This window comes from Scyliorhinus torazame, chromosome 13 (assembly GCF_047496885.1).
Source record: "Scyliorhinus torazame isolate Kashiwa2021f chromosome 13, sScyTor2.1, whole genome shotgun sequence".
NCBI lineage: Eukaryota > Metazoa > Chordata > Chondrichthyes > Carcharhiniformes > Scyliorhinidae > Scyliorhinus > Scyliorhinus torazame.
The window spans coordinates 175,202,875-175,223,281 of record NC_092719.1 but is presented as its reverse complement, the minus strand read 5'-3'; the positions used below and the strand labels follow the sequence as shown (position 1 = coordinate 175,223,281).

General features: G+C 51.2%; 1 protein-coding gene across 1 annotated transcript in view; it reads left to right on the top strand.

The window, feature by feature from the left end:
• Window positions 1–20,407, top strand: part of cacna2d3a (calcium channel, voltage-dependent, alpha 2/delta subunit 3a) — a 1,400,547-nt gene that overhangs the window by 1,130,139 nt on the left and 250,001 nt on the right. The window contains exons 29-30 of the mRNA XM_072472475.1: window positions 9,046–9,090; window positions 9,777–9,839. Of these exons, the coding sequence (XP_072328576.1) occupies window positions 9,046–9,090; window positions 9,777–9,839 (108 nt within the window). The remainder of the gene's footprint in view (window positions 1–9,045; window positions 9,091–9,776; window positions 9,840–20,407) is intronic.

Below are 20,407 nucleotides of genomic sequence, written 5' to 3'. Positions count from 1 at the left end.
GGGGGGCCGTGCCGGGGAGGGGGATGCGGGGGGGGTCCATGCCGGGGTGGAGGTTGGGGGGGGGGGTCCGTGCTGGGGTGGAGGTTGGGGGGGGTGTCCCGGCCGGGGTGGAGGTTGGGGGGGGTCCCTGCTGGGGAGGGGGATGGGAGGGCAAGTGATTTGGTCCACCTGGCCAGGTGCCAGCCTCCAACAGTCGGACCCATGCGGTCCATGCCACCTGGCTGGGGGGAGGAGGGGATATGGGCAATGATGACCTGTCGTCGTTCCCCTCCCCCCACCAGGCCGTCATGTTTTCAGATCATCCAGCGATGTTGGCCGCCGTGGCGGCAGCCGCTCATGTCTATGTTGCCCTGGATGAGGAGGAGGAGGAGCCTGCCAGAGAGGCGGCGCAGGCTGCTGCAGAGGGGCAGGCGGCAGCCGCCCGGGCTGGAGGGACACCCGACCGACAGGACGAGGAGGGGGAGGAGGACGTCGCGGCCCCACGGCAACGGAGGCACCCGAGGGCGCCCCGTGTGTACCGGCCCAGGCAGTCATACCAGGACCTCACGGACCGGGAATGCAGGAGGAGACTCCGGATGAGCCGGGAAACCGTGGCACACATCTGCCACCTGCTGGCACACCTGTCACCGCGTGGCACTGGCGGGGGACACACTCTCCCCGTGTCCGTCAAGGTTACGGTGGCCCTGAACTTTTATGCAACGGGGTCATTCCAGGCACCGAGTGGGGACCTGTCCGGCATATCACAGACATCGGTGCACCAGTGCATCCGGGCAGTGACAGATGCCCTATATGCCATGGCGCACCGCTACATCCGCTTCACCGTGGACCGGGCCAGCCAAGATGCCCGGGCCGTGGGCCTCTCTGCCGTGGCCGGGTTCCCCATGGTCCAGGGCGCGATCGATGGGATGCACGTCGCCGTGCGGCCACCTGTAGATAACAGGGCCGTGTTCACTAATAGGAAGGGGACCTATTCGATGAACGTACAGGTGACCTGCGACCACCGCATGATGATCCTGCACGTCTGCGCCCGTCACCCAGGCAGTGTACACGACTCATTCGTGTTGTCGCAGTCATCCATCCCCGGCATGTACGAGGGACGCCATCCCCGGCTGAGGGGCTGGTTGCTGGGCGACAGGGGCTACCCATTGCGATCGTGGCTGATGATGCCTGTACGGAGGCCACGCAATGAGGCGGAGAACCGCTACAATGATGCCCATGTAGCGACAAGGGGAGTGATAGAGAGGTGCTTTGGCGTGCTGAAGATGCGTTTCAGGTGCCTGGAACTCTCTGAGGTCGCCCTCCAGTATCGGTCAGATAGGGTCGGCCGCATCATTGTGGTGTGCTGCGTCCTGCACAACATAGCCCAACAGAGGGGCGATGTGCCGCAGGCAGAGGAGGGCGGAGTGGAGGAGCAGCAGGAAGAGGCGCAGTCCTCCGCAGATGAGGGGGATGGGGGTAATGGTCAGGGCAGACGGGGTAGACACAGGCGGGTGGCTGTCCACCGTTACCGGCTTGCCCAGCGGGCACGGGACAGACTGATAGACGCCCGCTTCACTGACTAGATGGGCGTGGGAATCGGGTAGTATGGCCACAGACCGCACACCATGGCAACAGCCGACCACCCACACCCCCCACCCATCCACCCACCCAGCACCCTCATCCCCTCCCCAACCCCACCCACCCCACCCGCATGCACACCACCCCCCCCCCCATTGCCGATCCACCTGCGGCACAACGGGCCGGGCTCACACAGTTGCGGGTGGACGCGTGCCTATCGCAGGCCATGGAGGATGATGACAACCCGCCCTGCGGTGAGCTCCTGGCTCTACATCGTTGGACTATGTCTGACCCATGGCCACAGTACCACCATCCACCCGGACCATCCCTGCATGCGGCTGTGACACTGCAGCGCACGGTCCCGTCCTCTGCCCGGGGGATGTTGATGGCGGCCCAGGGGGAAGGGGGCAGACTCACCTGGGGCTGAAGTAAGACCACCCCTCACACACACACTTGCGCTCAACGTACATGACACCCCCACACACTTTGGACAGAGCACAAAGGCAGCTTCTGTAGGTGTAACATTGACTTTAATAACCAAAGGAGTTCATGCACGTGCCCTAGCCCCTAAAACTCATCTGTGCCCTGCAACCGTGCCAACTTACTCAGTGTCTAATTGTTTGGCCTTAGGGGCCCTTTGACTACGTCTACGTGGTTCCCCAGACGGTACAGCAGAACTGGAGGTGGATTCCTGTGATTCCTGCCCTCTGACACTGGATCCCTTTGGCGGCCGTTTCCTGGGGCGTCCTGGTCTAGATGGGCCAGGCTGCGGCCCGGGCGACTGGGATGGCGAGCTGCCAGCCTGTCCTGCCCGTTGCCCACCCGATGCACCTGGGACGGAAGGGGGGGGGGGGTCCGAGGTGTCGCGGTGTACTGGGACCTCCCCTACAGAGGGAGCCGGGACGGACCACACCGCCTCCTCCTCCCTCGGGGTGCCCGATGGCCCCCAGGCCTCTACATGGGTGGGGGATGCGAACGGACTGGCCATCCGACGCCCCCCCGACATCTGGCGCTGCCAGTCCTGGAGGCCCATGCTGGTATCGACAGGGGTCTGCAGGTTTGCAGCCATGGAGCCCAGGGGGTTGGCAAACCCTGTCTGTGACAGTGCGACGCCGGCTCGCACATGGCCACTGGCGCCGATGCCCTCAGCGATGGCCTGCAGAGACTGGGCCATGGCCTGCTGAGACTGGGCCATGGCCTGCAGAGACTGGGCCATTGCCTCCAGAGACTGGGCCATGGCCTGCTGAGACTGGGCCATGGCCTGCAGAGACTGGGCCATGGCCTGCTGAGACTGGGCTATGGCGTTGAGCGCCTCTGCCATCTGGCGCTGGCACTGGCTCATGGCCTCCTGTGAGAGGGCAGCCATTTCCTGGGCCACAGACGCCGCCTGCACGGAAAGCCCCAGGCCTTGCAAACCGTTCCCCATGTCTGACACCGTCGCACCCATTGCCTCCACCGCGGACGCCACCCGTGCGGTGTCGGCCTGGGTGGCACGCATGACCGGCACCACTTCCAGCTCCTGGACGCGGGTGGACTCCTCCACCTGCGACCGCAGCCACCGCAAGCCGCCCGTCACCCTCTTCGCTTGTCTCCGGGTCGGTGGTTGCATCGGATCTATGTGTGGGTGTGGTAACTGCAGGAACCCGGGATCCATCTGGGCGGCAGATGTTCGCTTGGGCTGGGCTGCCCTCCGACCGCCCGGCCCCTCTGCTGCTCCTACCTCCACCTGCTGTACCGGGACGGCTGTGTTGTGCGCACCAGTGAGTGTACCAGACGCCTCATCACTAAAGTGCCCAACCGAGGTGAGTGTTTCTGCGATGGTGGAGGGTGTTGGTGACAGCAGTGGCGTTGTGTCGTGCTCTTCGTCCCACTCTGAGTCCATGGCACTTTGGGGTGGGGGTTCGTCTCCACCCATCCACTCTGAGTCACTGTCCGGTATTTCGTCTTCCTGGGTAGTGCTGTCCCGGGTAGTGGTGTCCTGGGTAGTGGTGTCCTGGGTAGTGGTGTCCTGGGTAGTGGTGTCCTGGCTCGGATGTGACGGGGGCCTGTGGCTGCCCCCCTCATCGCTGGGTGGTCGCTCCCGCACGTGACGGGGGTGTCGTCTCCCTGTTGCTCCAGGTCTCTCCGTCTCCCGTGGTGTGCGAGGGGCATCCTGCGGGCGTCGCATGCTGGAGGGTGCGGGTCTCTCCGTCTCCCGTGGTCTCCGAGGGGCCTCCTGCGGGCGTCGCATGCCGGAGGGTGCGGGTCTCTCCGTCTCCCGTGGCCTCCGAGGGGCATCCTGCGGGCGTCGCATGCCGGAGGGTCCGGGTCTCTCCGTCTCCCGTGGCCTCCGAGGGGCATCCTGCGGGCGGTCTGCATCTGCGGGGATGGGTGCCTGGACGTTTGGTCCTGCGATACACAATGAAGCATGCATGGTTAGACATCAGGCAGTGATCAGGTGATACGGGGGAGGGGGATATAGGGGAGGGGGGATATGAGGACGGGCTGTCGGTGGCTCACTTGCTACTACGCCCCCGACCTCTGCATCAGCAACCTCCCGGTCCTCAGGTCCACCAGCCAGTTCCAGGGCCCTTTCCTGGTGTTCGGTCAGTGGCCTCTCATCAGCGGGGCCTCCTCCAGTCCTCACATGCTCCCTATTGTTGTGTGCGCGCTTCTCCTGTGGGGGGGTGGGGGGGGGGGGCGGGGTGGCAGGGGTAAAAGGCAACACTGTTAGGCAGGTATATGAATGCACGCCATCGGTTGCGCGTGCATTGCAGAGGTTAAGGTTAGGGCTGGATTCACTTGGGGATATGGGGGAGGGGGGATATGGGGGAGGGGGGGATATGGGGGAGGGGGGATATGGGGGAGGGGGATATGGGGAGGGGTGGATATGGGGGAGGGGGGATATGGGGGAGGGGGGATATTGGGGAGGGGGATATGGGGGAGGGGGGATATGGGGGGGGATATGGGGAGGGGGGATATGGGGAGGGGGGATATGGGGGAGTGGGGATATGGGGGAGGCTCACCCTGCCTGCTCTGACGAGGTCGTTCACCTTCCTGTGGCACTGGGTGCCTGTCCGTGGTGTCAGGGCCACAGCGGTGTCGGCCTCTGCCACTTCCCTCCACAGACGCCTGCTGTGGCGTGGTGCAACTCTGCGGCCGTGCCAGGGATACAGGGCGTCCCTCCTCTGCTCCACCGCGTCCAGGAGCGCCTCCACATCGCGTGACTCGAACCTCGGGGCTGAGCGGCGGCCAGCCATCCAGTCGAGTGTTGCGGTCGGGTGTTCCGGTCGGGTGGGGGGGAGCAGCGCGGCCTTATGAGCCGTCACGCCGTGCGGCGCGTATGACGCTGCACGGCGTGAACCACTGCGCAAGCGCGGATCCCGTTACTTCGCTGCTAGTCCATTTCGGGCCGGAGACTATCGACCCATTTTTCCGACGTGACGCAAGTCGGATTTGCGCCGTTTTTTGCGCCGATCGGCGGACTTTCCGCCGATAACGGAGAATTTCGCCCAGTGTTCTTTGTAATTGAACGTCACCCATAGTTTTGCTGGGTTCAGCTTCCCAAATCGATCTTTGCTCCTAAAGAGAGCCGCCTGGGCATTGTTAAAGCCTGCTCGACATTTGGCCAGGTCAGCCTCAAAGTCCTGGTAGACTCATATGAAGTGACCCTCCCAACTACAGTCTCACATGGACTTTCCCCACTTCAAAATTCGCTCCTTCTCCAAGTATTTATGCAACCGACCGATTGCCTCCCACGGTGGATCCCCAGCTCTCAGCTTCTGACGCAGTGACCAGTGGGCCCGATCTACCTCTGGGGGCTTCACGAAATCCCCCTCCATGACCAGCTTCCCAAACATCTCCTCACGTATTTGGTGACACTCGTACCTTCGAATCCCTCTGGCAGTCCAACTATCATCGGGTTTTGTCGCCTGGATCGATTCTCCTGGTCGTCCATCCTGGCCTTCAAAGCTTTTCGCACCTCCTCCAGCCTTGTTTTCACTGCCTCCACAAAGACAATTTGATTGCCCTCTCCAACTCCCGAGTCATCGTGCCCTGCGACTCCAGTCGCTACACCACCCTTTCCATTGCCCCGCGAAGAGGAGCTACTGCCACCTCACTCGCCACAGACAGGTCCTCCTGCATCTCCTGCCTGTCTCTTGAATTCACCAACAATGAACTCCATTAACTGCTCCATTGGCAATGTGGAGAGTGGCGATGACATGGTGAGGTCCACCATATTTTCCTTCACTGCGCCACAAGGTTCCTCCAGATCCTGAGCGGGGTTTTGTTTGATTTAAGCCTTGTACTATAATCCACCAACATCCCACATCAGAGGATAAACCAATAAATTTCAGTTGCTTTGTTCTACTTCCCACCAAAACACCCATTTACCAGGGAAAAAGGGCCAAAAACCAAGTCTCCAAGCCGGAGCCACCTTGTGTGTGACTGATCAGCTCATGGCCGCCACCGGAAGTCTCCGACACTGTATGTATAAGTAGTGGCCAGAACCATCTTGAGAATCAGTATGCAGAGGAAACAACTCCAAGTTCAAAAAAACTCATTCAATGTGGGCTTTGCTGACAAGGCCAGCATTCATTGCCCAACACGAATTGCCCTTCAGAAGGTGGTTGTGAGCTGCCTTCCTGAACCACTGCAGTCCATATGGCATAGGTACACCCACAGTGCTGTTACAGAGGCAGTTCCTGATGTGCTGCATGCAACATTGCTGCTTCTTTGCACGTTAATCTGAAAAATCAACTCTGCTGATCCCCTGCTTCCTCTGCAATGGGGCAGTGCTTCTGAAGAGTGTCAACACCTGGTGGGCCTCTGATTGAGCTTGGCCACACCCATCCCCTTGGTGAAACAGCTGGGGTATGCGGTGTCCACAGGGCAGAGGCCTTGTGGGCATTCAAAGGACACAGGCATCACTCGGCAGTGTGAACAGCCATTGGCTTTGTAAATAGCACCAAAGGGGTGCATTTAAAAGACAGACTGCAGCAATAGAGGTCTGAGCCAGGCCACCCAATCCCGATAGGGACACTTGAGTCCACGGACCTGGCACCAAGTGACTACCCGCTATTACCCCTGGCCCAAGCAACCGCCCCCAGCAAGCCCCGACAGTTTTCAATGGATTTTCAGTGTTCTCTTTCGCCTCCCACTCTCCCTCTGCAGCCATGTTGCTCAGTCCCTGTTTGTAAATACTTGTTGTAATTCGCGTCCATGAAACCTCCACCTGAGAGGGGCGGAGCACTGGGGAAGGACGGCGCATGAAATGTCCAAGCCGCAAATCACATTCAACTGCATGCAAATGCCGGCTTTGCATGCCCCTGTTGGTGTGGGGTGTGAACCCCGTTTTCACCGGCGGGGAGGGACCGGAGCACGGCGCCCGAATCAGCACCGGGTGTTGACCTCGATTTCTGGCAGACGCCTGATTGTCCTCGCGATTCGTATTTCCGACATTGCGAGGCGGACAACCCAGCCCCAGGGCAGGATCAGGCTTTAAGGTAATCACTGTTGACGCTCAAACATAAATAATGCCTACTTGGATTAGAGACTGTCTGTTACCTAGCAAGAGAGGAAGGAGTAAATTGGCAAGAAAAGAAGACAAAATGTATGCCTATATTATTGCAATAAAACTGCTCCTGACATTTGAGTCACTTTATTACTCAAATATTAGTCTTTCTTCAGCATGGAAATGCATAAACCAGAGCATGGCAGACAATCTGGTTCACGCATTTTCCTGGACTTGGCAGCAATCTACACGTTCTGTCTGGCATTTTTTTAATGGAATACATAAACCTGTTAATAAAAGTGTCAGTATAACAATTTCTGTCTGTGTTTTATTGGAATTGCTCAGAGAATGATGTTATAAGTAAATGCTTCCTGATAAGTTTCAATATGCAGCAGGAATCCTCATTCTTTACACAATCTTTTGTGTTACATTATTGAACGATGGAGAGTTTTGCATTTGTATTATACTGTAACAACCCCTGTGGCACCTCAAAGCCCTTCACGAATAGCAAATTAGTTTGAAGTGGAAAATTGTTAGCTATGGCTGCTTTTGTACCATGGTAAAGTGCATGCAAGTGACACCTGATCCCAGTGCACAGGTCTTGTGCAATTGACTGCAAACTAAAATCAAGCTTGCTGGAATTTACCGAGGCTGACAGCTGAGAACAACTATATTTACTGGGCTTCTTCGTCATTTGGTCTGAATGAATTCCAGCAAGCTTAATTCTAAGGTGGAGGCAGTTACAACAGACTCACTCACAAGGTGCTGGTACCTGGTCTCAACAGAAAAATAGCTCAGCCTGAAGGAAATGACTTCAATCTAAAATATTGGGCTTGATTTTATGGGGTGCCACCGTCCTGCAGCCCCCCCTCCCCTCACCCACCCCAATCTAAATCCCACCCACAATCCCGACGGCTTCCCTAAAGCAATGTAATGCTAGAATTAGCATTGATGGCTTTAAGGCTAGACCTCCACCCTTATCTTAGGAGGAAATCCTGTCTCGGATGGCTCTGTCTTCCAGGTAATCCTACCACACTGAGGCGCTCAGGTGAGTCAGGGGACAATGGTTTCAATGGGGGTGGGGGTGGAAGGTGGTTAGGAGACTGGGACTCTGGATTTAAGAGGCCAAGGGGGTGGGGAGAATTAGGCGAGATGACTTTGAGATCTTGAAGGGTGAGGTGCCTCAAATGGACCCAGGGGGGCCACAAACAATGTACCTGCCTTCTTGCCCAATTCAACTTGCACAGCTAAAGCTACTAGGCTGTCTCCCTGATATAGGCCTCCCCCACCTCAGGCAAAACTCCAGCCAGGGTGGGATGATCCATTTGAATGGCCATGAATTTGCGTGGGGGGAGAGGGGGGGGGGGGGTTGGGGGCGGCGGAGAGCAGTGTGGCAATTAGCCACTTGGAAGTCCACCCATTATGTGTTCCCTCCTTCACCTTCAAGTCCGCTGTCCGGCAAGCACAAAGTCTAGCCCATCAACTCTGTTTCTCTCTCCACAGATGCTTCAAGATCTGCTGATTATTTCCAGCATTTTCTGTTCTGCTAACAATAATGATAATCGCTTAGTGTCACAAGTAGGCTTCAATGAAGTTACTGTGAAAAGACCCTAACCGCCACATTCCGGCGCCTGCTCGGGGAGGCTGGGTATGGGAATTGAACCCACGCTGCTGGCATTGTTCTGTATTACAAGCCAGCGATTTAGCCCGCTATGCTAGTTATGTATATTACAAAACTGAAGCTCTTGTGCTATAGGCAAACAACTCATTGCACACATTAAAATGAAACAATTTCATACAGGATTTTGCCAACTTTTTTCGTTATTGCAATAACTTAATGCATTATTATTACCACAAGTAGGCTTACATTACACTGCAATGAAGTTACTGTGAAAATCCACAAACTAAATAATATATAAAATTTGACACAATTTGTGGGGAATTTTGTATATGCTGTTTGTTCTTGCTGCTTACAGTATTACCGTTTCTTACAGTGTGCTTCACTTGATGGAAGATGCACAATAAGCTGTGATGATGAGGTAAGTATATTTGTTGGTTTTGCTAACCTATACTTAAAATATATGGGCCTAGAAATGGTCTTATATGCAGATGTGCAGCTCAGCAGTACCATCCTAATGAGGGGAGCAGACCAGTGGCCCTGCTGTTGACTTTATTATTATATCTGTGCAGCATACAAAGAACAAATCAACCCGCCCTGAATACATAAAGGGGAACCCATGTCTGTGTCAAACTGGCAGTGCTGACCTGTGCCAGGAGGAAGTGCCAGGGCACTGCCCAGACATGTCCCTCTACCCCCAGGGGCTATACATCAGTGCCCCCAGCAGAATCTCCACGACTGTTCTCCATCTTCACAAACCTCCTGTAAACCTCACTAACGCGACGTCACGTTGGCAAGGTATAAATATTAAGTGAGGGGGAAATCATGTGGCGGAGGGGGGAGGGCTTGTAAATAATATTCAAATGCATTACAATGAGATTCTCGGCTTTTATGGCCGGGACCTCATTACATCATCAGCGAGGGACGTGGAAAATCTAGAAACGAGATCTCGCCGGCAAGAATCGCATTTCCTGACTCGTGTGATATTTTACACCCACGTCACCGTTCCCACTGATGGCTAACCATATTTATAAATTACACATTAACTGTTGATATATAGATGCCTCTTTGCAACAATATAACTGTTTGAATATTTTATATTCCCAGATAATTAATTGCTACCTCATAGATAACAATGGATTTATTTTGGTATCGGAAAATTTTGATGAGGTGAGTCTTCACAACAATCTACACCAAATAAAACTTTGAACCAATTTTGAGTATTACAGCATCCATTTGTTACATGGCATTTGAAAGTAACTTAAGTGAATTGAGAGCGGGTGAAGGGCTAGGCAAGTCTCAAAGTCACCCGGCATCGCATACAGGGCCTTGGTAAATTCACACCTGAATTATCATGAGCAGTTATGGTGTCCTTACCTGAGGAAGGATGTTCTTGCTGTGGAGGGAGTGAAGAGAAGGTTTACCAGGCTGATTCCTGGGATGGCGGGACTGACATTTGAGGAGAGATTGAGTTGGTTAGCATTGTATTTGTTGGAGTTCAGAAAAATGAGGGGAGATCTCATAGAAAGCTATAAACTAGACAGGGCAGATACAGGAAGGATGTTCCCGATGGTGGAGGTGTCCAGAACTGGAGATCATAGTGTTAAGTATACGGGGTAAACCTTTTAGGACAGATGAGGAGAAATTTTGTCCCAGAGAGTGGTCGACCTATGGAATTCGCTACCACAGGAAGCAGTTGAGGCCAAAACATTGTATGTTTTCAAGAAGGAGATAGATATAGCTCTTCAGGCTAAAGGGGTCAGAGGATATAGGGGAAAGCAGGAATATGTTACTGAGTTGGATGATCCGCTATGATCATATTGACTGGCGGAACAGGCTGAAGGGCTGAATGGCCTCCCACTCCTGTTTCCTACCTTTCTATGTTACCATTGTTAGTTTGAGAATAAATTATTTTAAATCTAGGACTTTGTTTTGCATCCCGCCAGCCAACTGCTCATGTCGGATGGATAGAGAGAGGCAGTAGGTTAGCCTTGAACAGGCATCCTTGTCAGTAACCTGTTAAAGTGGCACTAGGTCAGCTCCGGAGGGAAGCAGCGGCAAGGGAAATTGTGTAGGTGAGGGATAGTTTCATAGAAGTTACAGTGCAGAAGGAGGCCATTCGGCCCATCGAGTCTGCACCCTACCCAAGCTCACACCTCCACCCTTTCGGGCAGGGAAGTCGGTGGTGGCGCCGGATCTGATTAACAAGGTTTTTGAGGAATTTTATGAGGGGTTGTACAGGTCAAAGCCACCCGGGGGAGATCGTGAGATGCAGGAATTTCTAGATGGGTTGGAGTACCCGAGGTTAGGGGAGGGGGACAGGGCTACATTAGAAGGAGCGATAGTGGAGCAGGAGATAAAGGATGCGATTGGGAGGATGCAGTCGGGGAAGGTGGCAGGGCTGGATGGGTTTCCGGTGGACTATTATGACAAATTCAAGGATAAGCTGGCACCCCTGATGGTGGGGATGTTTGAAGAGGGGATAGGGAAGGGGATGTTGCCACAAACCTTGGGGCAGACATCGATTTCCCTGTTGCTAAAAGGAGCTGACGGATTTGAGCCAGGGAGGTGGGATGGAAATCTTCGGAAATGGGAGGAGATGGGGATTAAGACACTGTAGGATTTGTTTCTTAGGGGTCGGTTTGCAGGATTGAAGGGGCTGGAAGCGAAGTATGGGCTGGAGCAGGGGAAATGTTTAGATACATGCAGGTTCGAGATTTTGCCAGAAGGGAGATACAGAACTTCCCGGAGGAGCCGGCCTCCACATTGCTGGAGGAGGTGCTGACGACAGGGGGACGGAGAAGGGGGTGGTATCAGCGGTCTACGGAGCTATTTTGGAGGAGGAGAAGGCACCGCTGGAAGGGATCAAAGCAAAGTGGGGGGAAGAGTTGGGAGAGGATATGGAGGAGGGGTTCTGGTGTGAGGTGCTACGGAGAGTGAATGCCTCCACCTCGTGTGCGAGGTTGGGGCTGATACAACTGAAGGTGGTATACAGAGCACACCTCATGAGGGTGAGGATGAGCCGATTCTTTGAAGGAGTAGAAGATGTGTGTGAATGTTGCGGGGGGGGACCCGCTAACCACGTTCATATGTTTTGGTCCTGTCCAAAGCTAGAGGATTACTGGAAGGGGGTTTTTAGGGTAATTTCTAAAGTGGTGCACGTGAAACTGGACCCGGGCCCCCGGGAGGCCATATTCGGGGTGTCGGACCAGCCAGGGTTGGAAACGGGTGCGGAGGCAGATGTTGTAGCCTTCGCCTCGTTGATCGCCCAAAGGCGGATCCTGATGGGTTGGAGGGCAACCTCTCCACCCTGTGCCCGGGTGTGGCAGGGGAATCTGTTGGAATTCTTGACTCTTGAGAAGGTTAAGTTTGAACTGAGGGGAAGGATGGAGGTGTTCTACAATTCATGGGCATTATTCATTATGCACTTTCAAGAACTGGATAACATTGAACATTATTTGGGGGGGGGGTAGGTTGGAGGGTTGAGGGGGAGGTGGGCAGTGGGTGTTAATGGGGGCCATGGGTGATTCCTGATTCCTTTTTGTCAGTTGTTTATGTGAACATGTGGGCGAATGTTTTGGGTTTGGTGGGAGGATGGGATCGTTGTTATTGATATGGGGATTGACATATTTGTTACTGATTATTGTTTATTACTGATTATTGTTTATTGTTGGTGGGTATAAATTTGGGAGAAAATGCGAAAAAGGAGGAGAATAAAGAAATATTTTTTTAAAAATATGGCATTAGGGTCCTAAATATGATCCAATTTGCACGTTACTGAGAATGCAGCCCGAGTTGGGCAAGTTTCTTGAGCACCTAAAATAAAGGCACAGGTAAGATAGCAGTCATGAATTAAACTATTTTGCATGCCAGGCAGGTTAGGTTAGATTTCCCTCATTTGTGTTTATTCAACAGCTAAAAACACTGACATGAGAGTCTTTGCAGATGAAGTTTACTAATCTGTTCATAAAATACAATAGTGAATAAATCACTCTTCTTTAAAAAATGTACCATTGTAATTATCAAGTACCATCGTAATAATCTTGTTATGAGTTCAATGATGTTACGGTAGTTCAAGACAAGTTGCCTTTTATTCAAATTCAAGTTAGTTACAAAACCGAAGTAACAAAAAGCAAAATGCTTATTGCATTTGACAGCGCTGAATGACTTGGAATAAACTCAGAGTATGCTGAGATTTGCAAATCAGCAAATGTTGGCAATTTCCTTTTTGCGGTTAAAATTGTGGTTTTAATCTATTGTGATTTCTTATGTAATTATAATCTAATGTTGAACTTTCTGTGCACAGACATCTCTCTGAGTGAAATAAGAGAGTGTGACAGTCGTTCAGATGTTTCCAATACAAAATTATTAAACAATGTATGCAGTTCACATTCCAAATTAAAATATTTCCAAATGTCTTGTCATTTCAAATCTACGTTGTTAAAATAATGACATTGGTTTAGGCAAGATTCATCCAGCGTTATATTAACTCTATAATACCATCCACTAATTAGTGTTTGTATCAAAATTTATGACATGAAGTTGATTGAACAGCGAATGAGTGATGAGGAACTTGCGATATCTGCCATCATATAATTAACTAGGGCATGTTCTACTTTCACTCATAGCTCGAGGAGGACAAGTTGATTGCAGAAAGTATTTTGCAATAATATAAAAGTAGTTGAATAGATTTGTGCTGTCATGTCTGCACCTCTTGGCCACACAAATACAGCCTGGGCCTCTGCCAAACCAGCTCCCTCAGTTCCCCCACCATCTCCAGCCTCACTCAGTCAGTTCTCCCTCAGGACCCCACCTTCCTCCACCCGGAGGTCAATCAGGAGGCAACTATTGCAGAAGCCTGAAGCTGGCTGGGCTGGGGCACTCCCTTTCCGGCTCAGCCCACAAGCAATGCTGCAAGTGAAGCCCAATTCTCAAAATGGACTCGGTCCCACCAGTGGGATTACTGGGAGGCCAGTGGTGTACTCTCCTCCAGATTGGATGAAAATCCACCCCGTTATTTCTCATGCACAATTGGTTCCTCGATATCCCCCCCCCCCCAATTTGTAAGTTTGTTTTCCTCATGTGTAGGGCCCACTCAATCGGTTCTTATTCCTCATACAAACACAGCCTTGCTGCATTCCCCATCTGCATTTGATTGGGAGGCAGGGCAGGGGGAGGCAGTGGCAGGGGGAGGCAGGGCAGGGGGAGGCAATGGCAGGGGGGTGGGATCCAATGTAGGAAGTTGGAGGGAGGTAAAACGAGGCCAGAAACAAAAAGCAGCAAGGGGGAAAGTGTAAGGCAGAGAAGCCATAGTCAAAAATCAAAAAGGGCCACAGTACAGGGTACAGTGACTGAGGAGAGTGTGAAATGGGAGGTGGCCAATGCAGGATTGAGGGTGTTGTACCTAAATGCGCGCAGTATACGGAACAAGGTAAATGACCTTGTTGCGCACATTGAAATTGGCCGGTACGATGTTGTGGGCATTACAGAGAAGTGGCTGCAAGGGAATCAGGGTTGGGATCTAAATATCCAAGGATGTGTGTCCTATCGAAAGAACAGGCAGAAGGTAAAGGGGGCGGGGTTGCATTGTTAGTAAGGAATGAAGTTAAATCAATAGCAAGGAGCGATATAGGATCAGAAGGCATAGAATTTCTGTGGGTGGAGTTGAGGAATCGCAAAGGTAAAAAGACCCTGATGCGAGTTATGTACAGGCCCCCTAGCAGTAATCAGGATGTGGGGCAGAAAATAAATCAGGAGATAGAAAAGACAAACAAAAAAGGCAATATTACAATAATCATGGGGACTTCAATATGCAGGTGGACTGGGAAAATCAGGTTGGTAGTGGATCCCAAGAAAAGGAATTTGTGGAATGTCTAAGAGATGTTTTTTTGGAGCAGCTTGTGACAGAGCCTACTAGGGTACAGGCAATTCTGGATTTGGTGATGTGTAATGAGGCAGACTTGATTAGGGAACTTAAGGTGAAGGAACCCTTAGGGAGCAGTGATATGATAAAATTTACCCTGCAGTTTGAGAGGGAGAAGCTGCAATCAGATGTAACGGTATTACAATTAAATAAGGGTAACTACAAAGACATGAGGGAGGAGCTGGCCAGAGTTGATTGGAGAAGGAGCCTAGCAGGGAAGACAGTGGAACAGCAATGGCAGGAGATTTTGGGGGTTATTCGGGAGGCACAACAGAAATTCATCCCAAAGAGGAGGAAACATGCTAAGGGGAGGACAAGGCAACCATGGCTGACGAGGGATGCCAAGGGCAGCATAAAAGCTAAAGAAAAAACATACAAAATGGCGAGAATTAGTGGGAAACCGGAGGATTGGGAAGCCTTTAAAAGCGACCAAATGACAACTAAAAAAGCAATAAGGGGGGAAAAGATGAAATACGAGGGCAAGCTAGCTAGTAATATAAAGGAAGATAGGAAGAGATTTTTTTTCCAACATATAAAAGGTAAGAGAGAGGCAAAAATAGACATTAACCACTAGAAAATGTGGCTGGAGAAGTAATAATAGGAAACAAAGAAAGGGCAGACGAACTGAATAACTACTTTACATCAGTCTTCACGGTGAAAGACACCAGTGGGATGCCAGAGCTCCAGGAGAACCAGGGGGCAGAGGTGAGTGCAGCAACCATTACTAAGGAGAAGGTTCTGGGGAAACTGAAAGGTCTGAAGGTGGATACGTCACCTGGACCAGATGGACTACTCCCCAGGATCCTAAAAGAGATAGCTGAGGAAATTGTGGAGGCATTAGTGATGATCTTTCAGGAATCACTGGAGGCAGGAAGGGTCCCAGAGTACTGGAAAGTGGCTAATGTAACACCACTGTTTAAGAAGGGAGGGAGGCAGAAGACGGGAAATTATCGGCCGGTTAGCCGGACTTCGGTCATTGGTAAAATTTTAGAGTCTGTTATTAAAGATGAGATCGCAAAGTACTTGGAAGTGCTGAGTCAGCACGGCTTTGTTTAAGGGAGGTCGTGTCTGACAAATCTTTGAGGAGGGAACAAGCAAGTTAGACAAAGGAGAATCAGAGAAGGCGATTTATTTAGATTTCCAGAAGGCCTTTGACAAGGTGCCGCATAGGAGACTGTTAAATAGGTTAAAAGCCCATGGTGTTAAGGGTAAGATCCTGGCATGGATAGAGGATTGGCTGACTGGCAGAAGGCAAAGAGTGGGGATAAAGGGGTCTTTTTCAGGATGGCAGCTGGCGACCAGTGATGTGCCTCAGGGGTCTGTGATGGGTCCACAACGTTTTACAATATACATTAATGATCTGGAAGAAGGAACTGAAGGCACTGTTGCTAAGTTTGCAGGTGATACAAAGATCTGTCGAGGGACAGGTAGTATTGACGAAGCAAGGGGGCTGCAGAAGGACATGGGCAATGAAGTGGCAAATGAAATACAATGTGGAAAAGTGTGAGGTTATGCACTTTGGAAGGAGGAATCTAGGCATAGACTATTTTCTAAATGGGGAAATGCTTTGGAAAGCAGAAGCACATAGGTACTTGGTGTCCTTGTTCACAATTCTCTTAAGGTTAATGTGCAGGTTCAGTCGGCAGTTAAGAAGGCAAATGCAATGTTAGCATTCATATCAAGAGGGCTAGAATACAAGACCAGGGACGTACTTCTGAGGCTGTATAAGGCTCTGATCAGACCCCATTTGGAGTATTGTGAGCAGTTTTGGGCCCCATATCTAAGGAAGGAGATGCTAGCCTTGGAAAGGGTCCAGAGGTGGTTCACAAGAATGATCCTTGGAATGAAGAACTTGTCGTATGAGGAACGTTTGAGGCCTCTGGGTCTCATTGGAGTTTAGAAGGGTGAGAGGGGATCTTACTGAAAGGTACTGCGAGGCCTGGATAGAGTGGACGTGGAGAGGATGTTTCCACTTGTAGGAAAAACTAGAACCAGAGAACACCATCTCAGATTAAAGGGACGATCCTTTAAAACAGAGATGAGGAGGAATTTATTCAGCCAGAGGGTGGTGAATCTGTGGAACTCTTTGCTGCAGAAGGCTGCGGAGGTCAATTCACTCAGTGTCTTTAAGACAGAGATAGATAGGTTCTTGATTAATAAGGGGATCAGGGGTTATGGGGAGAAGGCAGGAGAATGGGGGTGAGAAAATATCGGCCATGATTGAATGGCGGAGCACACACGATGGGCCAAGTGGCCTAATTCTGCTCCTATGTCTTATGGTCTTATTCCCCAGCTCCCTCACTTTATTTGCTAATCTGGTCTTAACCGTGTGCCCCTGGACTCCACCATTCACATTATTTTTAAAGTGCAAATAATGCCTATTGTTTTGAGAAGGGAAGTATACCTTTCAGAACATCCCAAGGCATTTTGCAGCCAAAATTTACTTTTTCAGCAACATGAAATGAAAAATGAAAATCGCTTATTGTCACGAGCAGGCTTCAATGAAGTTACTGTGAAAAACCCCTAGTCGCCACATTCCGGCGCCTGTTCGGGGAGGCTGGTACGGGAATTGAACCGTGATGCTGGCCTGCCTTGGTCTGCTTTAAAAGCCAGCGATTTAGCCCAGTGAGCTAAACCTGTTACATGGGAACCACAACACATAATTTTGCATGGTAAGACTCCACATGCATTGATGGGATAATGACTGCATAATCTGCTTTAATGATGTGGTGGCTCGAGACATACACTGGAGTCTTCCAGTAGTTAACAAAGAGACTTAAGCCCAGGGAAGTTAAGTATCAGGTACAGAACACAATATAAGATGTCTTAACACTTCAGCTCCGGGGTCCTCACTGCCCGGGGTCCTGCTCCAAGGGCCCCGCGCACACTCCCTATTGGCCGGGGTTCACATGCTCCCTCCTAATTGGCCACAAGTTGGTCACGTGGTTTGTCAAGCCCGCCTCTTTAAAGGGAATACACTACCACAAATTAGGTTGGTTGAAGATTGAACATTGGCCAGAGTACTGTGTGTACTACCCAGCCATTAAAGAATCATTCCTTCCGCTTTGTTGATCATGGTCTTTCTCTTCTTCACCTCTCAGTTTCTGACCAGCCCCCTCCTCAAGCCCAAATGTATTCACTTCTGCCCACCCTCGTGTGGTCTGTTCCCCCCCCCCCCACCAGCCACCAGAATGACCAATTCTAACCCCCCAACCTTGTTGATTATCAGGGGTCCCGAAGGGTCAGTGGCTTCACCATCACTCATCCCTCCCACACCCCTCCCACCAACCATGCACACCAACTAGGCTGTCAATTTCAATCATTTTCCATACAGAAAACAAGAATGATTTTCAGCCCTCATTGACGAGTCAGTTGTGTCTCAGCATTGCAACACATTGAGTGGGCCACTGATTGGTGTCCAATAGCTAACCTTTTGGAATCCTAGCCCCCAAGCATTCAACTCCAAGGCTAAGACTCACATTTCCATAACAGAAGAGGGACATAGGTGTTGCCCCCAGTGCAAGACCTTATGGTGAAGGCGCTCATCAGTCACCCGTTCAGGACAGGATGGATGGCAGCGCCTCGTTCCCCCCGTGAGGTTAGAATGCAGGTCCATTAATTGCAGTGAACAGCTCTCACTCCTCACGCTTGGGGCCGGCTGAGGCTCTCAAGGGTCGAAGTGCTTCATTCAGGTGGAGTTGAGAGGGGCAGCTGGTGGGAATTAGCTATCATGTGATGGGGAGGGAGTGAGGCTGATTGAAAAGGTGCTCACATGGGGGGAAATGCATGGGTGGAATTGCCAGATCCTGAAAGTACTGAGGGTCAGGGCTTTGTCAGGGCTCCTCATCGCTCACTTTCAGGTTCTCTTCCTTTCAGTGTTTGACTCTAGAGAATCATGGAGCCAGATGTGCTAACAGTTCTTTTGATTGCTATTGTACAGTAGCAGTGACATTGACATGCCGCTGCATGCGGCCAGGACAAGCGCCCTGCAGAGGAAGGGCTGGCTGTGCACACTGATCTTCCAGGAGCGAGGCCACAGATGGCGATGCCTCAGAGGAGACACTATCAGCCATGGGTCTATTGTTATAGCACCTCCTACCTCCAGGTGTCAGTGGTCCGGTACCAGAGAAGACTGTATCTGTCCTGGTAGATTGGACAACCTGTACTTAGTGATGCAAGTGTTGGCATGCACCACGTGGGCTAGGATGTCACCCATTGTCAGTGGCTCTGAGAGTTATTGTTGCTCTGAACTTCAATGCCAGCAGCTCGTTTCAGAGCTGCACGAGTGACCTGTGTGGCATCTTCCCATCAGCAGCACACAGGTGCATGATGGAGGTCACAAATGCAATATTTGCAAGGGGCCACCATGTACATTAACTTGGACCAGGAGCAGGCGAGCCAAGGCCATTCACTTGTCCTAAATAGAGGCCATGCCCCAGGTGCTATCGACTGCACCCACATGGCTTTGTGCTCCCCTTGGCGATATGGGGCACCATTTGTGAATGGCAATGTATACCATTCCCTCAATCGTCTGTGGCCACGCGATGCGCATTATGAAGGTATGTGCCCATTTCCCAGGGAGCGTCTATGATAGTTATATCCAGGAATGCTTGCAGATCCCAGCCATTTTTGAGGGAGAGCAGTAGCTGAAGGGGTGTCTCCTCAGAGGCAAAGGCTACCCACTAAGAGAGTGGCTGATAACGCCCGTGCGGAGACCACAAACACCCGCTGAGACTCACTACAATGTGTGCACTGGTGGAGAAGGCGATTGGACTGCTTAAGATGTGGTTCCGGTGCCTGGAGCCATCGCGGGGGAGCTCTCCGATACAGCCCCAGAAGGAGTCACGCATCATAGTGGTCTGTTGCACTCTGCACAACCTGGCATTACAATGGGACGAGCAGCTGGATGAGGAGGAAATGGTGGAGTACCACATCTCTTCAGATGAGGAGGATATCAAGGAAGGCAGGGAGGGATAGCCCACAGAAGAAGGACCTTAGGCGAAGGCCAAGGCCCACATGGGGTGCTGGACCATGGACGCCATCATGGCCTCTCAGTTTGGGGATGAGCAGGACTGGAGTGTGAAGACCTCTCACCATGGGGTCTGTTCGAGTCTAGTTTTATTCAAATAGGTGCTAATTGAATGCATATCGCTAATAAGCAAAAATATTAAAAGTGTATTGACTGTGGGAACTCAGTTAGTGTCTCATATAATGAAATAACCATTGTATTCCAGTGTATTCATCACTGAGAACATATCTTTCTCTAAACAGTTCTAGCAAGTTCTCTGCTAAGCTGTAGAACATGGCAGGTATGAGAAAACATACAATATATTTCCTAAGACTGCGCACGTAGAGGCTAAGCTAGTTTTGATAGGCACCAGTTAAGTTGAAGTAATGTCCAATGTTTGATTAACAAATCATTCTCTAAGTCACAGACATTCATTTGAACAACCCAGGAGGTCTCAGTTGAGAATTAGAAGCCAATGAAAGTAAATGAGGGGTTAAACCAGAGATAAGAATTCCCTTAAAAGTAAGACCTCGTGGTCGAGGTGCTTGTTCCCAAATTCTTGAAGCAGCTATCTGTTTGTTTGTGTTCAAATTATTTCCTTTTGTGCTTTATGCTTTTTGCCATGTATACATTTTTTGTGTATTGTTTGATATTTTGTTTCTAAGTTTTTATTCGCTTCTTGTTCAAGTGTATTCAAGTGAGTAACTAGCAATAATAAAGTTGTATTTTTGACACCTCCCACCAACTGGACTACTGATTCTTATTAGAAGGTAAAATAAGAGTCCCAACAGGGTCTTCCATCCTCTA